Genomic DNA, 18,351 nt, shown 5'->3' with positions numbered 1-18,351 from the left:
AGGTTTTGCATGGTTCTATGTGTGAAGGGTCCAATCCCATACCTTTTAAATCCCATTTAACAGGTTAGCAATGGGTCTTTGGCCTAGGGCTTTGCGGTCTTTGGCCTAAGGTTTTCCCCATGGGCACTATATTTGTTGTACAGCAATATTTTCATATATCTAACAAAGTTATTTATTGAATATACTAGTCTCCAATTTTTTTATCACTGTTCACTACAGTCATTGTCACAAACAAATTAATAATTGTGGCATGACTGTAAGCGTACAGTTCCTCTTACTCACTTGTTGTCATGGCTCTGGTCAGTTCTTGTGCTGTGTTTATGAAGTTTCTTGTGTAGAACAATAGTTCGTATATATCCAGGCTATTTTGTTTTCAGTTGATTGGTCTCTAGTTTACTGTCAGCGTTCACCACAGTGACTGGCACACAGTCACTGTGGTGTGAATGTGTGTTCCCAGTCCTAGTTGAGATGGTGTGGCTGGATCCCTATGAGAGCCATTCATCAGGGCTCTGACTCTGTAGTCTGGGGAACATTTTGTCAGATTGTTGCTTTGTTGCATGATGTAGAATTGCTCTGTTTTTATCTGCCTTTTACTGGGCATCAGCACACAGTGAACAAGGGAAGCAGGATTGATTTTAGTCGCTGTGCAAAATCCAAGGGACAGTCCTAATATAAGAACCCCGTTCACAGCTTCACTGTTGCAAAGTGGCACTTTTGCTGGCACACCATGGTGATCTGCTGCAGAGAAATATTCTTCTTGGGCAAATTGACTGGGAAAATCAGGAAGTTGGCTAAGTAGACGTTGGCTACGGACTTGAAATTTGTTATCCATGCACATTTAGTGTGAGCAAAACTTTTCACATCGTGAACATGAAAATTGATTTCTAATCTGCTGAAATGTTCATGAATATTTTTTCCCTACTATTCATTTAGATCTAATAATTCAGAACTTTAAAAAAAATTTCACCTTTTGGGTTTATTTTCTAACCAAAGCTGATTTCCTTGCATATAGTTTGAGGGTGGTGGAAGCACAGCCATTTTCGGATGAGAGGAGATTGAATAATAAATTGTAACTATTATTAAAAAAAAAGAGAGAAAATATTTCATCTTTTTGTGGACAGCTGTACCACACAGGTGGGGTTTGAATGTTTATATTGGCATAGAAATAGCTCTCATGGGCAACTGCAATGGCTTTTAAAACATAAAGGCAGAAAGACCCTTGTACTATCTACCTCTATCTATATATTTTTTAAATTCCATTACCAATATAAAATATGATAACAAATATCCCCCATCTCCATTTAATAGTGGAAGAAGAGACACATGATATCTCTCTCCCCACTCACCTCCATTCCAGAGTTTGTTAGGTTTTTGTACTCCCATTGCTGAATGAAGGAGCAATATTTTTGCACGTAGATCATTTCAATAGTGGTAATTTCAAAAAATAATCTTTCTTCCTTTTGGTAGCATGCCAATGGGGGATGATAACTCTCTTTATCTCAATTACTTTCATAGAAACAAGCTTCATCAATAAACTCTTTCTTTGCACATGGCTTTCTGTATAAGATTTCTAAGGGTTTTTATTGTCAGCCGCTAAACTAAATTAAAATAGGATTGGTGAAGATGTCATGGTTGCCATCTCTTCACCCATGCATATCCTCTTGTCTTGTAGATTGTTCTCCTGGCTCTTATTCCTGACTCAGAGCTATGTAAAACTTTTTTTTTTTCATTCAGCTGTTTTATTTATGACATCGGGATTAAACAGAACCCTTATATTTGCCCTGTACATGTGTTTTCAGTAAAGCAGTATTGATGGGAGGCTTTTTAACACAGCAGTGTTGTAGAGGTCATCAGCTGGGTAGTGTCAAGGATCCAGATCTCGGTCTTATTTTAAAGTAAAGCTGTATTCAAAATACTTTTTATGTGCTTTAGTTGTGTTTCCTAGCAGTCTAGATTTTTGCCTTTTTTTCAGATTTCAACCATATCTTTGTCTACCTCAGACTATCTCTGGAACATTTGTAGTATCAGTGTTTGGATAAGTAGACTGCCTCCAAAAATTATGAACTCACGTTTTTCACATGTTGCAAACTGGGAAGATTGATCTTGCTCGGCCCATGTGGGTTTAATCTACTGAGTTTACCGTATCTCAGTCCAGTGACCTGCTGGATATGTGTCTCTATTTGTAATGACTCATTTAATATACATATAAATATAGGCAGAGAGCAAGATAGAGACCAGGCAGTGTATTAACACTAAAGGTTGCTATGCTATTTTGGAAAACAGTACTGTTTGCATTATATATCCTGATCATGTACCAAATCTGTCATTATACAGAATGACTGAAGAGCCAAGGATGTGAGACTCATTATTATTGGCTTTGTATAATCAGGACTGTTTCTGTAGATTATATATTTCATCAGTTTTTTGGCAGGAAAGGTAGTTTACAAAGAGATATGTAGTTAGAATATAAATAGCTGTGTAATACAGCATTTGCTATTTATTTTTAAACAACATTAAAGATATACTATATAAAGAGAGATTGGTGGGTCTATAGAGAATCTTTTATTAGCAGTATATTAAATGTGGTAACTTCTCCTGAAAAGGTAAGTATACGTGTTAACACAGGCAGATTCTGATTTAATTGTCTTATCTCAACAGAGGCTTCCGGCCCTAATTAGAATTCGTGAAAGCTTAAGAAAGGTTTAAAATAAATCACTGTACTATGTGTTCATTCCTGGAGTCTCTTCCTTTATATTTTTCCCAAGTTCAGGTCTGATTTTGACAAGTGCTTATTACCTTTTGGACTCTCATACAGAACCAACGGAACAAAGAATCTATCTGTGTCCCCGTCTCTGCTCTACGTAGGTACGAGAGGGTAAACTGTACAATGCACCTGGCATTGCTACCAAAACCAGCTGGAGCTCTGAAAGGCAGCTTCTCCAGAAAAGACTGAAAAGTTTCAAAACTTCGAGGTCAGGAGATGTGCCCTTTCCTTGCTACCTTATTTATTTTTTTAAAAAAGAAGCAGTCTCTCACCAAGTGGGCTACAAAATGGGAAAAAGGTATGGATGACAAAAAACTTGCTAAAAAGAAATTTGGGCACTGAAGAGACCTGGCATTCAAAGAAATTACAGGTGGGAACAAAGAAATTACAAGTGAGAACATTACAGGTGGGAACATCGAAGCGAGCGGCAACCAGGTTTTAATCACGAAGTCTTCAATAATGAACTGTAAAATAAAAGTCAGAATGAATGCACTACTAGCAAAACATGATAGTCACTAAAAACCAAAATCGACCTGCATTGACGTCAGCAGAGTTACATTTGGGGCATATTTGGCTCACTGAGTTTTCTCATAGATTCATAGATATTTAGGTCAGAAGGGACCATTATGATCATCTAGTCTGACCTCCTGCACAACGCAGGCCACAGAATTTCACCCACCACTCCTACAAAAGAAAACCCCTCACACCTATATCCGTGCTATTGAAGTCCTCAAATCGTAGTTTAAAGACTTCAAGGAGCAGAGATTCCTCCAGCAAGTGACCCGTGCCCCATGCTACAGAGGAAGGCGAAAAACCTCCAGGGCCTCTTCCAATCTGCCGTGGAGGAAAATTCCTTCCCGACCCCAAATATGGCGATCAGCTAAACTCTGAGCATATGGGCAAGATTCATCAGCCAGATACTACAGAAAATTCTTTCCTGGGTAACTCGGATCTCCTTATTGATCATGCTTTAAGAACTTTCAGTGATATGCAATTGCCAAGTATTAGGAATGTTTTACATGTTATAACAATAACTAACTCTTCCTCTCTACTGGGAGGGAAGTATGTAATTATTGTAATTATGATCCCCAATTAGCTGATTGAGAATCTGAGGCAAAGGGGTGAAGCGACTTGCCCAAGTTCACGGAGTAAGTCTATATAACACAGCTGGGATTAGAACTCAGAACTAGAGCCGGTTGAAATTTTTCATCAAAGTGATACTCTGATGAAAAATGCTTTGTTTGCAAAACTGAAAATTTCCTCCCTGGCTGCTTGCCTGGCAGGCTCTAGTCAATTTAACTTCTTGCCAGTGAGACTGACAAAAGCTGTCCTGGACTTCTGCCAAGGCAGAGAGCCTTGACACTCTGTCTCCCCAGACAGAGTGCCCAGCATCCCAGCTGTCTGCCTCTCCAGTTCCCAGAGTTGGGGAGGAGGCAGGAAGGTGCCTGGGCTCTCTACTCTCCAGCTACCAGAGCTCCTTGGGGCCAGAGAGGGTGAAAGTGAGAAGAGCCTTTCTGGTGGGCAGCTGGGAAGCCAAACAATTCTGTTTTGGTTCTTCCAAATCAGATTTTTTTCTTGAAAGCCCTTCCTGTGAAAAATGTTGCATTTTTGCCATTTTGTCCTGTGTTTGGGATGACTGACTCCCCTCCCCTGCCCCCCCCCCCCGCAAGCCTGACATTTTTCATAGGAAAGGATTTCCATTTTCCAGCCAGCTCTACTCAGAACTTCTCAACTCTCCATGTACTTTTTCTTCCAAAGTGTGACATGGCCCAGGGCTTATGATGTTACCCTTTGGTTTCAGTTGTATGTGTAATACAAGATTCTTTCAGTTTCTCCTTTTTTTTCCAATGATGCCAATACCCACATTTATGAGGATGAGTTTCTTCCCTGATGGAAACATCTGTGTGAAAGAATTCCACATTCTGGGAAGAGAATAGGAAGCATTCTGCTTTTCCAAACTGCAACTCTGAACAGCTTTTGGGGATATGATTCTGATAAGTTCACTTTTCATTTGTTATTTTAAACTTCAGAATTCTTCACAGTATGTATTATGATTAAAGTGCAGCAACAAAGAAATGTTTGTGTACTTTGACTTTGTTAAGCATCACAAGATCCTAAAAGAAAACAGAAGTGACTATTATTTGGAACTTTAGGCCTCTTGATTGAATTCAGATGCTATTAATTACACACAAAGTAGCCAAAAGTACACTAAATGTGATTTAGCCTACTATATTAGGCTTTTAAGTTCTGCTTCACCCTTGGAGCAGTATGTCTTTTGTTTCTGCTTGCTATGCCTGTGTCTACTGTACACTATATGAAAAGAACAGCTTACAGTGACAATGAAGACCACATCTTTTCTGGGGAATGTGTGTAAACCTGTGTTACATCTTCCATTTGTTTGAGAGAGGCCTGATTTCAGGTGTCCTCTGCTGGGCATCTAAGTGGCCTCTTGAACCTGAGAGTGGGAGGCACAGCAGTATAGATACCACAAAGCTGGAGCTAGCATCCTAGAATTCCATTTTTCAAAAAGAGAATACTGTAGGGAGAGGGCCAGGGCACCTAGACTGGTGTTACAGACTCCCATCAAATAGGTCAGGTGGAAGTGGGAGGGAAAACTGGCTAGTAGATAAGAGAGGTGGCCCAGGAGAGTGGAATGGATAGATTGTGGGGAGCAGAGACTTGTATGTGTGTAAGTATCAAAGTAAAAGCTCCTGGGAGTGAGTGACATGCCAAGGGTTTAAGACGGGGCTTGGCACTGAGTGACATGCCCCTGGTCATACACAGCCATGGGGAGTGTTGCATTCACCAGGGCAACCAAGTTATTTAACCATTTATTAATTTTATTTAACCAGCTGCTTGAAGGAGGAATAAACATTTATTCTTTTGCTCCACTGAATTTAGTAATTGGAACAGGCTTAGGTCCCAAATGGCTTATCTGGATATAAAGAATTTTGGGGCAGGCTGAATGGTAATGATCATTCATTATAAATTATCATAAATGATCAGATGTAATGTGAGAATATTTAGTGCAATGCTTTATTTTAGAGCTATGCAGTATGATATCATTTTTGCAAATACGAACATGCATATTCATAAAATATTCATTAAAATATGCAATTGCTAGTTTCTTTATATAGAATAATGAAATTGGTGGACTATGGCCTTTATAGGTTTGCATTTGGGGAGGAAGTGAATGTAGGCCTTAGATAGTAGTTACATGTGGGTTATTATGGATTTATGGTTACTGCGGTAGGTGGACATTAACACAATGGCATTGTACATTATACCATGGCCATTACATTATTTCCTATACTTGTATTGAAAGTATTGTTTTGCATGTTTGAAACGTGTAAAAGTGTCTAGATCCTGGAATAGGTGCTTGTTTAGAAAGAAAAGGCAAATAAACATTTCAGAATTGTGTTTTAAAATTAGGCTCTTAAGTCCTTATTTAAGTACCTAAATCAAAAGGGCACTTTTCAGAAGCGGGGAGCAAGCAAAAATTCCAGTGGGATCTACAGGTTTGGGGAAGGTCTGAAGGCCACAGGAGGAAATTGGGAGGAGTTGCAGGGAAGGAAATGCAGAAGGAAGAGAGCCTGGAGCATCACAAAAACAGGGAAAGGGGAAAGAAACTTAGAAAGGACTTGAGGAAGGAAGAGAAACAAAAGGCAGAAATAGCAGTGCTCCTAACAGTGAATATATTTTTCCCTCAGAGTGATGCTGAAAGTGACTTAATTTTAACAAAATTATTTTTTTACTATATAAGAGTCATATTCTATCCTTGATCGTTGTGGGAGTCCTCTTGTAGATTGGGGGGCGTATATAATGGTACATTTATACCCCAGCCCACGGGTCATAATTTAAAAATGGAATTTGATGTTCTCCTGCACTCCTGCTGAAGACTTTCACGTTAGGGAGGAGTGGGTCTAACAGAGTGTGGATTAGCTATGACGATTGATTAGTCTCGTATACAATCCCCTAATTGTACTGTGGCAGTGAGCTAAAAGAAATTGGAAATATATGCCTTGGCAACTGCTCTTACCATGAATTATCTGATTGTGAGAGTATAAATCCTGTTCTTTAAATAAAACTGTGGCCTGTCCCATGTGGATTTGTCTGGGATGTCGATATATGTGTGCTTTTTGTGGCAGTGACTTTAGTTTTGAGAAGGAAGCGGATGCAATAGAAGGCAGTGTTTCTGCAGAAAGTGGAGTGTGTTCCTTTATTTATGCTGTCTGAGGTGTCAGGCTGTGCATGTGAAAGGCTCAGAAAGAGTAATTCCTTCTAGCCACCACCTGCTGCCGTAGAGAGGGAGTTTTAAAAAATGTATTAATGAAATTACAGCTACTGGGGAATGTGTTGAAATCAAAAGTCCTGTGTTCACAGTCACAGTGTGATCATCGAGCTGCACTTGCATTCCAGCTTGTTAGTGACTTTCCCCATACAAATAATGTATTGAAGCCAACAAAAGTTTCAGCTATGAAAATGAGTGTGTGTGTGTGTGTGTGTGTGATATTCACTTGCTTTCTTCTGCTAAACCAGAAAAAATAATGTAGAGATATATGGTAGTGCCAGATTTTAGATCTTATCTCACCATTTTTATATTTCCCTGAGGTAGCTGTTTTGGGAGAGGAAAGAGCAGTCTGCTTTTCGTTAGTATGAGCTTTCAGTAACATAATGTTGTTTTGAAAGTACGTAGGCAGCCTTGCCACATTCCTAGATGCTTTGAAAACCCAGGCTCTGCTTCTTTGAAGTCCAAAGTTCTCATCGGTGAGCTAATGCGTACTAGGAATAAATCCATGTGCTCCATACAATATGCTTGTAGAACACTGCTTGTCCACACCCAGTCTAACTGAAACGCCTCTTTATCCAAATATGGGGATTTCCACAGAGGAGGCAGCCAGGCTTGCAGGAAAGAGCAAAAGCTGGGGTTTGGGATTTTTTTAATCTGAATTTGCTGTGTGATCTTGGGCAAATCAGTTCACCTCTCTCTTGCCCCATCCACAAATATAGCTAATGATAGTGAGCTAGCTTTGTTTTTAGGGTTTACTAGATTATTTTTGTATAGAGCTTTAAATATTCAGTGCTGTATCAGTAAGCAGAGAAATGAAGAGCTATTAGTAGTAGTGCCAGGACCCCATTGTGCTTGGCACTGTACATACATATAATGAAGAGATTGTCCTTGGCCCCAAAAGTTTACAGTCTAACTGTGGGTATGTCTATACTGCAGTCATGGTGTATTATGGAAGGTCACGTAGACATACCCGAGCTAGCTTTAATCTAGCTATCTCGGATACAAGTAGCAGTAAAACCACGGTAGTGTTGGCTTCAGCATGGGCTAGCCACATCCATATTTACCCAGGATTCCAGGTGGTTTTGCACATACCATTTGTGTGTGCATGTATGCGCTAAGTATCCTTTTAACTATAGGACTTGTGATTGCGATTAAGTTTTTAACCGATAAACACTGATAAAACCCCACTGATTTTAAAACAATGAAATTGGTGTTTGTCCAATAAACAACAAAAGTGGTTATTTGTCTATACAGAGCAGTAATGTGGATATGGGGTTGTGATTTCTAAAGCACACTGACATGTTGCGCATTAATTGGTTCATATACACTCATGTGCACAAAAACACATTCCCTAGTGTGCTTTAATGCAGTGCTGTTTGAAAGAGTACTGTGTTAAAGCACACTAAGGAACATTACAAAGAGATTACTCATTGCCATATATACTGTAATACATGCTATAGTATACATTGCTCATTACAGTATAAACAAAGACTGAGCTCCCCCATTTTTTGGACATCTACACACAACTCAAAAATAAACCCTGAAAAATTAAATTAATAAACACCAACAAACAGAAGTCCTAGATATTTCTGCTGCTGCTGCTTCTCTGAATCCCAGTTACACCGTTGAAGCCCTGTTTATCACTGTGGTTTTGATGTCCACTGAAACTTTTTGGATTTTTTTTTAAAGGCTGTGATTTGTCAGCAGTGCTTTTCAAGTTGCAAAAATGGCCGTGCCTTTTGATACTTTCTCAGCATAGATGTGTCGTGGTGAAAAATGGTAAAGCCACAGAGCTGCTTGTGGCCCTGATTTTTGTTAACAAATAATTGAAAGTAGAGCTGTAGAAGTTATTAAAAAAGTAACAAAAATGAAGCTGATTTGATTTAAGGGCTTTGGAGCATTCTCCTCGAACCTGTCATCAAAATTTCCAAGTTTCCTTTAGAAATCAGAATCACTTGGGGCTTAATGGGAACCTGGGGTGTGTGCCATGCGTGTATGATTCAAGTGCCAGGAATGAAATGTTCAGCTGTACCAAAGTGGAGGAGCAAAGTGAGATTAAATCCAAGAACAGTAATCTTTCTAATGTACTTTGGTCACATTTTTCAAAGCATCATTATGTAGTTATGTCCTAGAAAAATACATGTAGAATCTGAGGAGAGAATTGCTTTCTTGCTGTGTTTTAAATGGAAGTATCCTCTAGGAGATCTTTTTAGTGTCTCTGTAAGAATATGAGTAGAAAGAGCAGAACAGGTGGTGTAATTAATAGCTGGGCAGGATTCACTCTATCAGCTTTAATTAAAGACAAGTGGGTATGTGAAATGTATTTCCCCGGGGCGGTGCTGAGGGAATATCCACACATAATTAATCTAGCTGCTGGAAGTCACAATTTCATCACTGAAAGAAAGCAGAAAGAGACCTCAATGAACAATAAGGGCACACTTCAACATCCACTTAAGTCAACGGAAATATTTCCAGTGACTTCAAAGGGCATTGGATTGGACCCTCAAGGTTCATGTTAATGTTTTGTGGTCATTAAGAACTTGATTTTGCCATATTGTATTAGTAGGGCTGGAAGAAATATAGGTTTTATCCCATTACCTGTGCTGTTAATTGGTGTATGTTTACATAGGTGGTTGAGTACAATTTAGTAAGATTGGTGATTTGGCTGGGAATTTGTGTTTTGCTGTTACAATATGGATTTATTCCGTATAGTCTCCTTTTACCTTCTTAAATGTGTATACAGTGTGCCTGTATGTTCATGCAATATTGTTTTAAGAGATATTATATATGTGGTATTTATTAGAACTCCATTAGCCATGCAGGTTTTGGCAGTCTTATTATTTAACATTTTGTATACAGTATAGCACCATAGGCATTCATGGTGATCTACAGAGAAAGTAAAGGAATGGTCCCTGCCTCAAAGAGCTTACAGCCTCAGTTTAGGTTACTGTAACCTGACTCTGCAGGGGATACTTGTAGGGATTGGTAGTGGACCAACCATTGCAGATCTTATTGGAGGTTTGGATGTACAGTAGAGTAGGTTGTATGAATGCCCATCCACCCGGGTCCCTAATGGTTGTGGATATGAACTGATACTTTGTGAGCTTGGCTAGAATCTAAACTCAGAGGTGATTTTTAGGAGGTTTCTGGGTTCCAGTCAAAGGATTTGCAAAGCACTAATGCTTGCCTTGAAACAGATGTTGAATAGGCTACTTGGAATGCTGGGTTAGCGCACTGGCGCTTCACCTCTGGAGAGCTAATCGCGTCACAGAGCTACATCATTTGTCATTATTGGCAGCCCCTATTCAGAAAAGACCTCTTACCACTTGCTGGTCAGGACTGGAAACTTGGCCTGTCTCTAAGCTTTGCTTACATGTGCTCAAGGGAGTGTATTTATTTCCTCAGTTTCATATGCATCAAATTCATAACTAATATTTTAATTAAACATTCAAGAGAAATATTTGGCTATGAAAATCTGGGATGTTCGCCGTTTCTCTACATACAGATATTCAGAAGTCTGGTTTCCGAAAACTATATTAAATAGTATGGTAAAGAACCTTTAATCCTACCTTTTCACAGAAAACAGAATTCAGGCTCTGTATGTAGTGTCAAGGGGTGGGGGCGGGAATTTGGTAGCCTTGGTTTAATGCTGAAGGGAAAGCAATCCATATTAAGGCGCTGTCCCCTCCAAACATAAGTAGTGTGGCACAGTTTAATACAACTGGCAAGTCTTTTTTGTAGTAAAGCCAAGAACTCAGTGGTTAAGGAAATTGAATCACCCCCCTCTCTCTCTTTCCAGAGGTGGTGTTTCTGCCAGGCTAAGGTCGATTTCAGGGCATTGTGTGAAAGATGAAATTTCCACCACTGCACTTGTGAAGCCTTCACATTTGTAGCCCTGTCTGTCCACTTATTTTCCCAACATGGCCAAAACAAAGTTTTCTCTTTCTGATGGGAGCAGTCAGCATTACAGATGTGCTGCCTCTGCGTCTGACAGGTTTTAAATAGAGATGACACAGACCCAAAGCCCTGGATCTGAAAGCCCCTGAATATCACAAAATGTATGGTTTGATTCCATATGTTTCATTCTTAACGTCAGGTCCTTAGGTTCCACCCAAATGGCCTGATTTATGTATTTTCTTAAGTGCAAATTTTGATTCCATTGAAGTGAGTAGCAAACTTCAGTAGAACAAGGATTTAGCCCATGAAGCCCTATTTCATGGTGCTATAACTGTTTTGATCCTCCACCTAGTTCTGGTAGAATGTATCAATTAATTTTTGGCAATGAAAAGAATGGGTTGCCTGTAGATGCCAGCTACCTTTCCCAGCATCATCTTAATATAAGTTCTGAATGTGCTGTTCTCTTTCTTGCTACTTACCTGTGCACATATGCTTTTACTGAGATGGTCACAGGCAAATAATTCTCTTGTTCATTTCCTTTTACAGAGACGAGTCAAAGATGTGATATCCCCAATTGTGTTTGAAGCAGCATACAGTCTGGGGGAACATGTGATGGGAAAGGAAGAGAAGGAACTACCTGCTCTCAAGCCCATTCTCCGCTGGAAGAAGGGAAAGAAGATAGCTCAGAGAAATCAGGTCAGGCCTTGATGGTTCTCCCCCCTCCCCGCCCCACTTCTCCATGACTCTGTTCCAAGTAAAGGAGAGAGATGTGTTATCTATTCTGAATTGGCAACAGAATTAAACACATGAAGTGATCGCCAATCTGGAAGTGTTACTGTTGTCAAAGCTTGTCATTTTGCCTAAATCATTCCATTACTTCAATTCAGATTTTAGGTTTTGGTGGGTAAGTGTATGCTGCTGGAGAGACATTTGTCCATACTAAGGTCTGTCTTTCCTTCTTTCTTTTGCTAGTATCACGGCAGCTCTACCGTGTTTTGTAGACCTGCTCTGAGTGACTTTAGATAACATGGGGGTGAGATCCTTTACACCCCGCCCCCCCCAATTCCGGCCCCTTCATGCTGTGTAAAAGAGATGGAATGGTGAAAAGGGGCTCTAAAAGCCCTGGTTCCTGCCAGGGGAGGATTTTCACCTTTTCACAGGCAGCACAGAAGACCGCTGTAAGGCTGCTTTCTGAAAACCCCCTAACAAGCCCTAGGAGTTGAGGGGCGTGTCTGAAGTGAGGCTGCCGGTGGCAGCCCTGTCAGGAGATTCCAGGGAGGCTGTAATTTAGACACAACTTCAGAGCTGTCTAAGTTATGCCGGGGGATCTTCAGCCCTCAAAGCAGCCAGGGATTGGGAAGGTGCAAAGATCACTTAAAGATCACTTAAAGATCACTTAAAGCTGCTGTATCCTCTGGAGGAGCAGCACCATATTGCCTCTGTGGTGTAGAGAACACTGGCAGCCACTGTTTGCTCCCCACAATTGTTATCCCTACCCATGCTGCATTGGTTAGACAATGGTGGACTTCCTTCAGCAAAAGTCACATGTAGCCATATATTGGTATGGCCCAATCCTTCTCCCATTCAGTGCAAACGGACTTTTTACATTAGCCTCACTGGGAATAAGAGAAGCCTCTTAGTTTTCAAATACTCTTTCTTTAGAAAGCTAAGATCCTTTACAAACATCTTCATAGAGTTATGCTCTCATGATAAATGGCAGGTAATTCAATGTAAAACACTTGTTTTATCTGGAAGCCTCTCAGCATTCTAGGCATTTAACAATGGATTGTCAGACCTGGTTTTAACCTATTGGAAACTTTATCACAAACTATATATTCAGCAATGCATTGTCATGCATAACGTTTCCTTCTGACTAATAATAATGATGATATGCTTTTGAAGTTTTCATGGTGCTCAGATCTGCAGGCCCCTGTGTTGAAAGGCATTGAACTAAAAAGGCATTGAACTAAAAGTTAGCTAAAATATTCAAAGATACGTTCTTTGCAACACATAAATGTGTGTTTTGACTTGATCTACCATTTGGCCTTTAGCGCTTGAATTTATGGATATACAGTATTCAGATAGGTGCATTTTACTTTGAAAAGTTAATTTAAAAAATTGAATTAACTCCAATGTTGTTTAGAAATATTTTTGTAAAGGGGCTTTGCATGGCCAATATGTGCATATTGTACTCTTGCAGATATAAAGTGGGAGTTAGTTGCATAGTAGAGAGCTCTTTCACATACAGCGTGGCTGAAAACTGAATCGCTTATTTAAGTTACACTTTTTTAAAACCTGCATTTAACATGAGAAGGTCAGGTCTAACCCGGGGGCGCTGGGATGCAGTGTCAGATCAGTATTAAAATAGCTAGATATACAGATTATGAAGCACAGAAAGAAAAAACATTTCGAGAATTTTCCTGACTTGTTTTCTGCTGCAATTTGGATGGGGAAAAAAGAGCTAGTTTAACAGTCCCTTCCCATGTGCCCTCCAGATGTTGGATCTCTTAATTGAGGAAGATAAAGATTTGAAGTTAGGGTGATCTCAGCTGATAAATGGGGCTGTGTTTCAGATCTGCTATGTCAGTTTCAGTGATCAAATCCTGCTGAATAGCCTTTAGGAACGGCAGTGTAACTTAAAAAAAATTAACCAAATTAACGAAAGCTTATGCTCAAATAAATTGGTTAGTCTCTAAGGTGCCACTAGTACTCCTTTTCTTTTTGCGAATACAGACTAACACGGCTGCTACTCTGAAACCTTAAAAAAAATTGTATCATGTCCCAGTTACAAATGATCTTTGAAAACCAAGTAGGATAATAGTAAGGGTAATATCAAACTAATCTAATGAAAGGACCTACTTTTTCAAAGGAACTTGTGACTTTGGGTTCCTCAACTTTTGGAAGTTGAACTTGAGACACATTAAAGACTCCAATTTTCAGAAGGTGCATACTCAGCACTTTCTGAAAATCAGGCCCCTTTAACAAGTTGGGCACCCAAAAACTGAAGCATCCAAAGTCACTTTCGAAAATGTAGGCCAATAGGGTGTGTGTGTGTGTAAGTGTAAGTAATATTAGTGCCAATCACTGTGGTAATTAGATACTATATGGACAGTGACCTCTGGTTTTCAAAAATCCTGAATAAAATCATCATGATTCTGTCAACCTAGTCAAAACTGACATTTTCAAATAGAAGATATTATTACTGTCATTTAAAAAAGACATTGTAAATTGCTGTTTTCTAATCAGTACTGATGACTTATTTTTGTGAATAAATGCGTAAGTAGAGCTGGACAAATCTTTTTAGCCAAAGTGTTTTTCGGCAAAAGATGCAGATTGGGCAGCACTGACAATACATGTTGAGAATTCTTGTCAATTTTGCTGAATTGTTTCAATTCAATCTAAAAATAAATACGCAAAATGTCACAATGAAACATGTTGACATTTGTTTAAACAAAAGGTTTCATATTTTTCTTTTCAAAATTGCTGTTAAAATTTTTTAAAATTTTATATAAAAATGTGAAATTTAAATTTAAATTTTCATTTTGACTCCAAGTGATTTTTTTCTGATGTTTTGTTTTACTGAAATTTTTTTAAAAAATTTTCAGTTCCACCTGAAATAATTCAAGTTGCCAGCGAAGTGAAAAATTTATTTGCACTGAGATGGGCAAAAGTAAACAAAGGACTCTGATGTAGTAAGTCAGTGGAGTAGAGGAGATATGATTGGAAGCAGAGAGAGAGAGGGGTTTAAACTTCCATCTTTGAGAAATCTGCTTTGCTTCTGCTAGATCTGTTTGGTGCCACAAGTCATTGCGAACATCCACTTGTGGCTGGATTTGTGTATTGAGCCAGATGTGTATTCACGTAATCAGATTTAGGGAGTTTAAGAGGTTTCAGAGTAGCAGCGTGTTAGTCTGCATCCGCAAAAAGAACAGGAGTACTTGTGGCACTTTAGAGACTAACAAATTTATTTGAGCATAAGCTTCCGATGAAGTGAGCTGTAGCTCACGAAAGCTTATGCTCAAATAAATTTGTTAGTCTCTAAGGTGCCATAAGTACTCCTGTTCTTTTTGCTGAGTTTAAGTGGTCACCTCCACTGGGTGTTTGGTTTATTTTTCAGGGCTGTGATCTCCTCTGCACATTAAGAGCCTGTCCGCACATAGCTCTTCCACTGCCCATGCAGAAAGGGGTCATATGGCAGTACAATAACGCCCCCCCCTCCATCTTGCTGAGGATGGTCTCTTGGCTATACATTTAGTACCCCCTCAAGCTGTATTAACTTTTCCTTGAAATTCAGGTATATTGTGGAATCATCTTTAAAGGAGGCTTCATGTGTAACTGTCATCAGTGACAAGCATGGAAATCTGATGGCATAATCCCATGAGGAAGCTTGTGAAGTTTTTTGTCCCATAAGTTATTTTTTTCTGTGTGGGAGAATGATGTGTTGACTATCATTTAAACAGAGCTATGGTATTAAATGAACACATTGATGGGTATCTTGTATGAAATGTATTTATTTATTCATTCACATTTATGTCTAAAAGTGACTAACCTTAGCTCTAGGCACTACAAAACATTTGAATGAAAAACAAGGAGGGATTTTAAATGAGCTGCATGGGAGGGTGCACCCATCCCTATCCCTGACACAAGATCACCATGTCGTTAAAAGTAGTAACTTCAGATGGGTCTGAGCAAATGAATCTTAGCTAAAAATTGCCCTTGACAAAGCATGAAAGTGTGAGGCTGTTCTGATGAACTATATTGGACATTTGGTAGGTGATTCAAATATGGCTCTGATTTTGCAAAATGAAGTAAAATGTAATTAAGTTGGCCCAAGGGACTGCATGGCACAGAGGCTAACATCTAATTTTGTGGTGACTTGTAGATACTTTGTGTGGTGTGTGTTTGTATGTATAGATGCTTAGCAAAAGCTGTGGTTGGTATAGTATATAGGTTGTGGTAGCAAAAGCAATAGATGTGTGTGTGTGGGTCTAGATCTAGATACCTTGTTGAATTGTCAGGTGGCTGCTGATTAAATGGAGAAGATTCCAATTGCGAGGGTTGGAAGTGGTTAGCTAATTCATTCTCTCTCAAACATAAAATCCATGACAGGTTGATTTGGGGAGGGGAAGCAAAGAATGTTGTTTTCCCCCATAGTTGACGCATTGAAGACTTCAGGAGCCTCCCTTCCTTCCACCAGCTTCCTTGTTGCCCCTTCTTATCCTCTGCTACCTCCATGCCCTGGAGGAAAAAAAATCTCCCCCTCTATCGTTTAGGAGTTAAGTTGTGGTATGCTAAGTCCCAGTTTATTTTAAATAGTGTAATGAAATCACCTGCTATAGTGTGAATGGATACATCATATTTGTACTCTCACCACCAAGCTGATGCCTTGTACACAAATGTCTCTAGATTTCAGGAACTGTCTTAAGCAAAACAGCTCATGAGTCATGAAGATAGGTGGGGTAGTAGAGTACATGACTTGGAGTCCAGGGCCCAGGACTCTATTCCTAATTTGCCACTTGCTCATGATGGGACTTTGGATTAGTTGCTGAACCTCTGTGTGCCTTAATTTCCCCTTTTCTAGAATGGGGTTATTAATAAAAGCCCACCTTTTATAAAGTGATTTGAGAACTTTATTTTTTGCAAATATTTGTATTAAAAAAACGAACAATGTCGTTAAACATAAATACATTAGACAGTGTGATGAAACTCAGTGGTGAGGCAGAGAGGAATTTTCTTTGAGCTGGATTAGACGAGACTCTTGTGTGAATGATGACATTTTTTTTGAAAACCCAAACGTTTCCTGTACTGGGGACAAAACAATGGCAGTACCAGATAGTATCCTGAGTGGCTTTATTGGTCAGCTACAGTATTTGACGTCTGCCACTCTGGAGCTCCACAGCAATATGACTAAGTTTTCCTTGCTGTCTGTTTTTGGCATATCTTTCTGTAGTGAAGAAAACTGTTTAATGCCTAAAGAGTAGGTCATGCCTGAGACTAGAATGATCTATATTGGGTACTTTTATGGCCTGCATTACTATAAAATAAGATTGGGAGGCACTCAGATACTAATGTATTTATCCTTGCAATTCCCCATCAAGGTAGGCGAGAAGTACTGTTGTTTCCATTGTGCAGATGGGAAACTGAGACATGGAGAGACTCAGTGACTGGTCCAAGGTCTCCTAGGAAGTCTGTGGCAGAATAGGGACTTGAGCCCTGGTCACCTGAGTTCCAGGCTAATATCCTCAGCATCCTTCCTCACTATATAGGCTGCAGAACTCTGTTCCACTCTTATTGTTGCAGAGATCTCAGTCAAAGGTTCCTTTTGCTCCAGGAGCTTCTCCCCTGGCTCAATTAAAAATATCTTCCCCTTGGTTGTGTGGGATTCCTAAAGCAGTCAGTCCCACCCACCTCTAATTATCTGACTTTCCACTGTTCTGCAGACATGGGTTTCAGTGGTCAGTATCCACCTTAAACTGGCAGTGACTGGGCACTGTCCATTCCAGGAAAACTAAAAAGGACTCCACCCTGAGTATGTACTGGCTCAGGCTGAGACTGAATTGGCCTGTTCTTTTCTGAATGGAAAAAAAGGGAAAGATTCCAGTTCAGAGCTGAATTTGAACAGCAGGTGTCCAGCTCTATTGTAGCTTTGAAATGTCTGCTATTAGTTAACGAACGTAAATAATAATTAATGGAGGTCACTGACTGCAGCGCATGACATGCATATTTTGGTAATCTTATTCTCATGTAATGATGGGCGAGGCCAGTGGTTTTCCATTGTTGGACCCTCATCCCATTTATCAATATGGAAATGGCAACATGCTGGAGATCCCATGATGCCTGTTCATGACCCCCAGGTTGAACAGCCATGGGCTAGACCAGTGGGCCATGGGCTAGACCTATTTACCATTGTGGGCCACATCCAATACTACCTGTACAGCCTTGAGGATGTCACATGGGCCGCAGCATTGTGCTGATTGGGCCGCAGGTTGGGAGCCACAGGGCTAGACCAGGCACAATAGCCTTCATGCTCAGCCGTACTATGTGTGTGTGCAGGGAGACAAAAACATGATCTCATCATATTAGGGTACAGGATTTAAATCACCTAGAGCGGCACAATTTTTCCAGGGCATTGTGGGAAGAATCCGCTGAACTTTATCTGGGTATCTGAAAATTTTTACTGTGAGGATTTATGAGGTGATTTTTAAGGGGGGGCCCAATCCTTTGGGAAGGGTTGGAAGGAATTTGGCCTCCTTCGGCCCTGTAAGTTTGGGGGTGGAGTTTGAAGGACAGTTCATCGGCCAGAGCCTGTGTTTTGAGTAAGGGGGTGATCTTTGGTAACCTTATTAACGTGTGTAGGTTCTTTTATTGTTTTTAATATGTTTTCTCTGTTACAATTTTA

The 18,351-nt window shown here is 39.9% G+C and overlaps 1 protein-coding gene across 1 annotated transcript in view; it reads left to right on the top strand.

Moving 5' to 3' along the window:
- Nucleotides 1-18,351, top strand: part of ITGA9 (integrin subunit alpha 9) — a 288,835-nt gene that overhangs the window by 133,920 nt on the left and 136,564 nt on the right. Inside the window, exon 16 of the mRNA XM_074945393.1 lies at nucleotides 11,499-11,648. Coding sequence (XP_074801494.1) covers nucleotides 11,499-11,648 — 150 coding nt within the window. The remainder of the gene's footprint in view (nucleotides 1-11,498; nucleotides 11,649-18,351) is intronic.

The sequence above is a fragment of the Natator depressus genome, chromosome 2 (genome assembly GCF_965152275.1).
Source record: "Natator depressus isolate rNatDep1 chromosome 2, rNatDep2.hap1, whole genome shotgun sequence".
In the NCBI taxonomy this organism is placed as follows: Eukaryota; Metazoa; Chordata; order Testudines; family Cheloniidae; genus Natator; species Natator depressus.
This window is presented reverse-complemented; position numbering and strand designations above follow the sequence as displayed.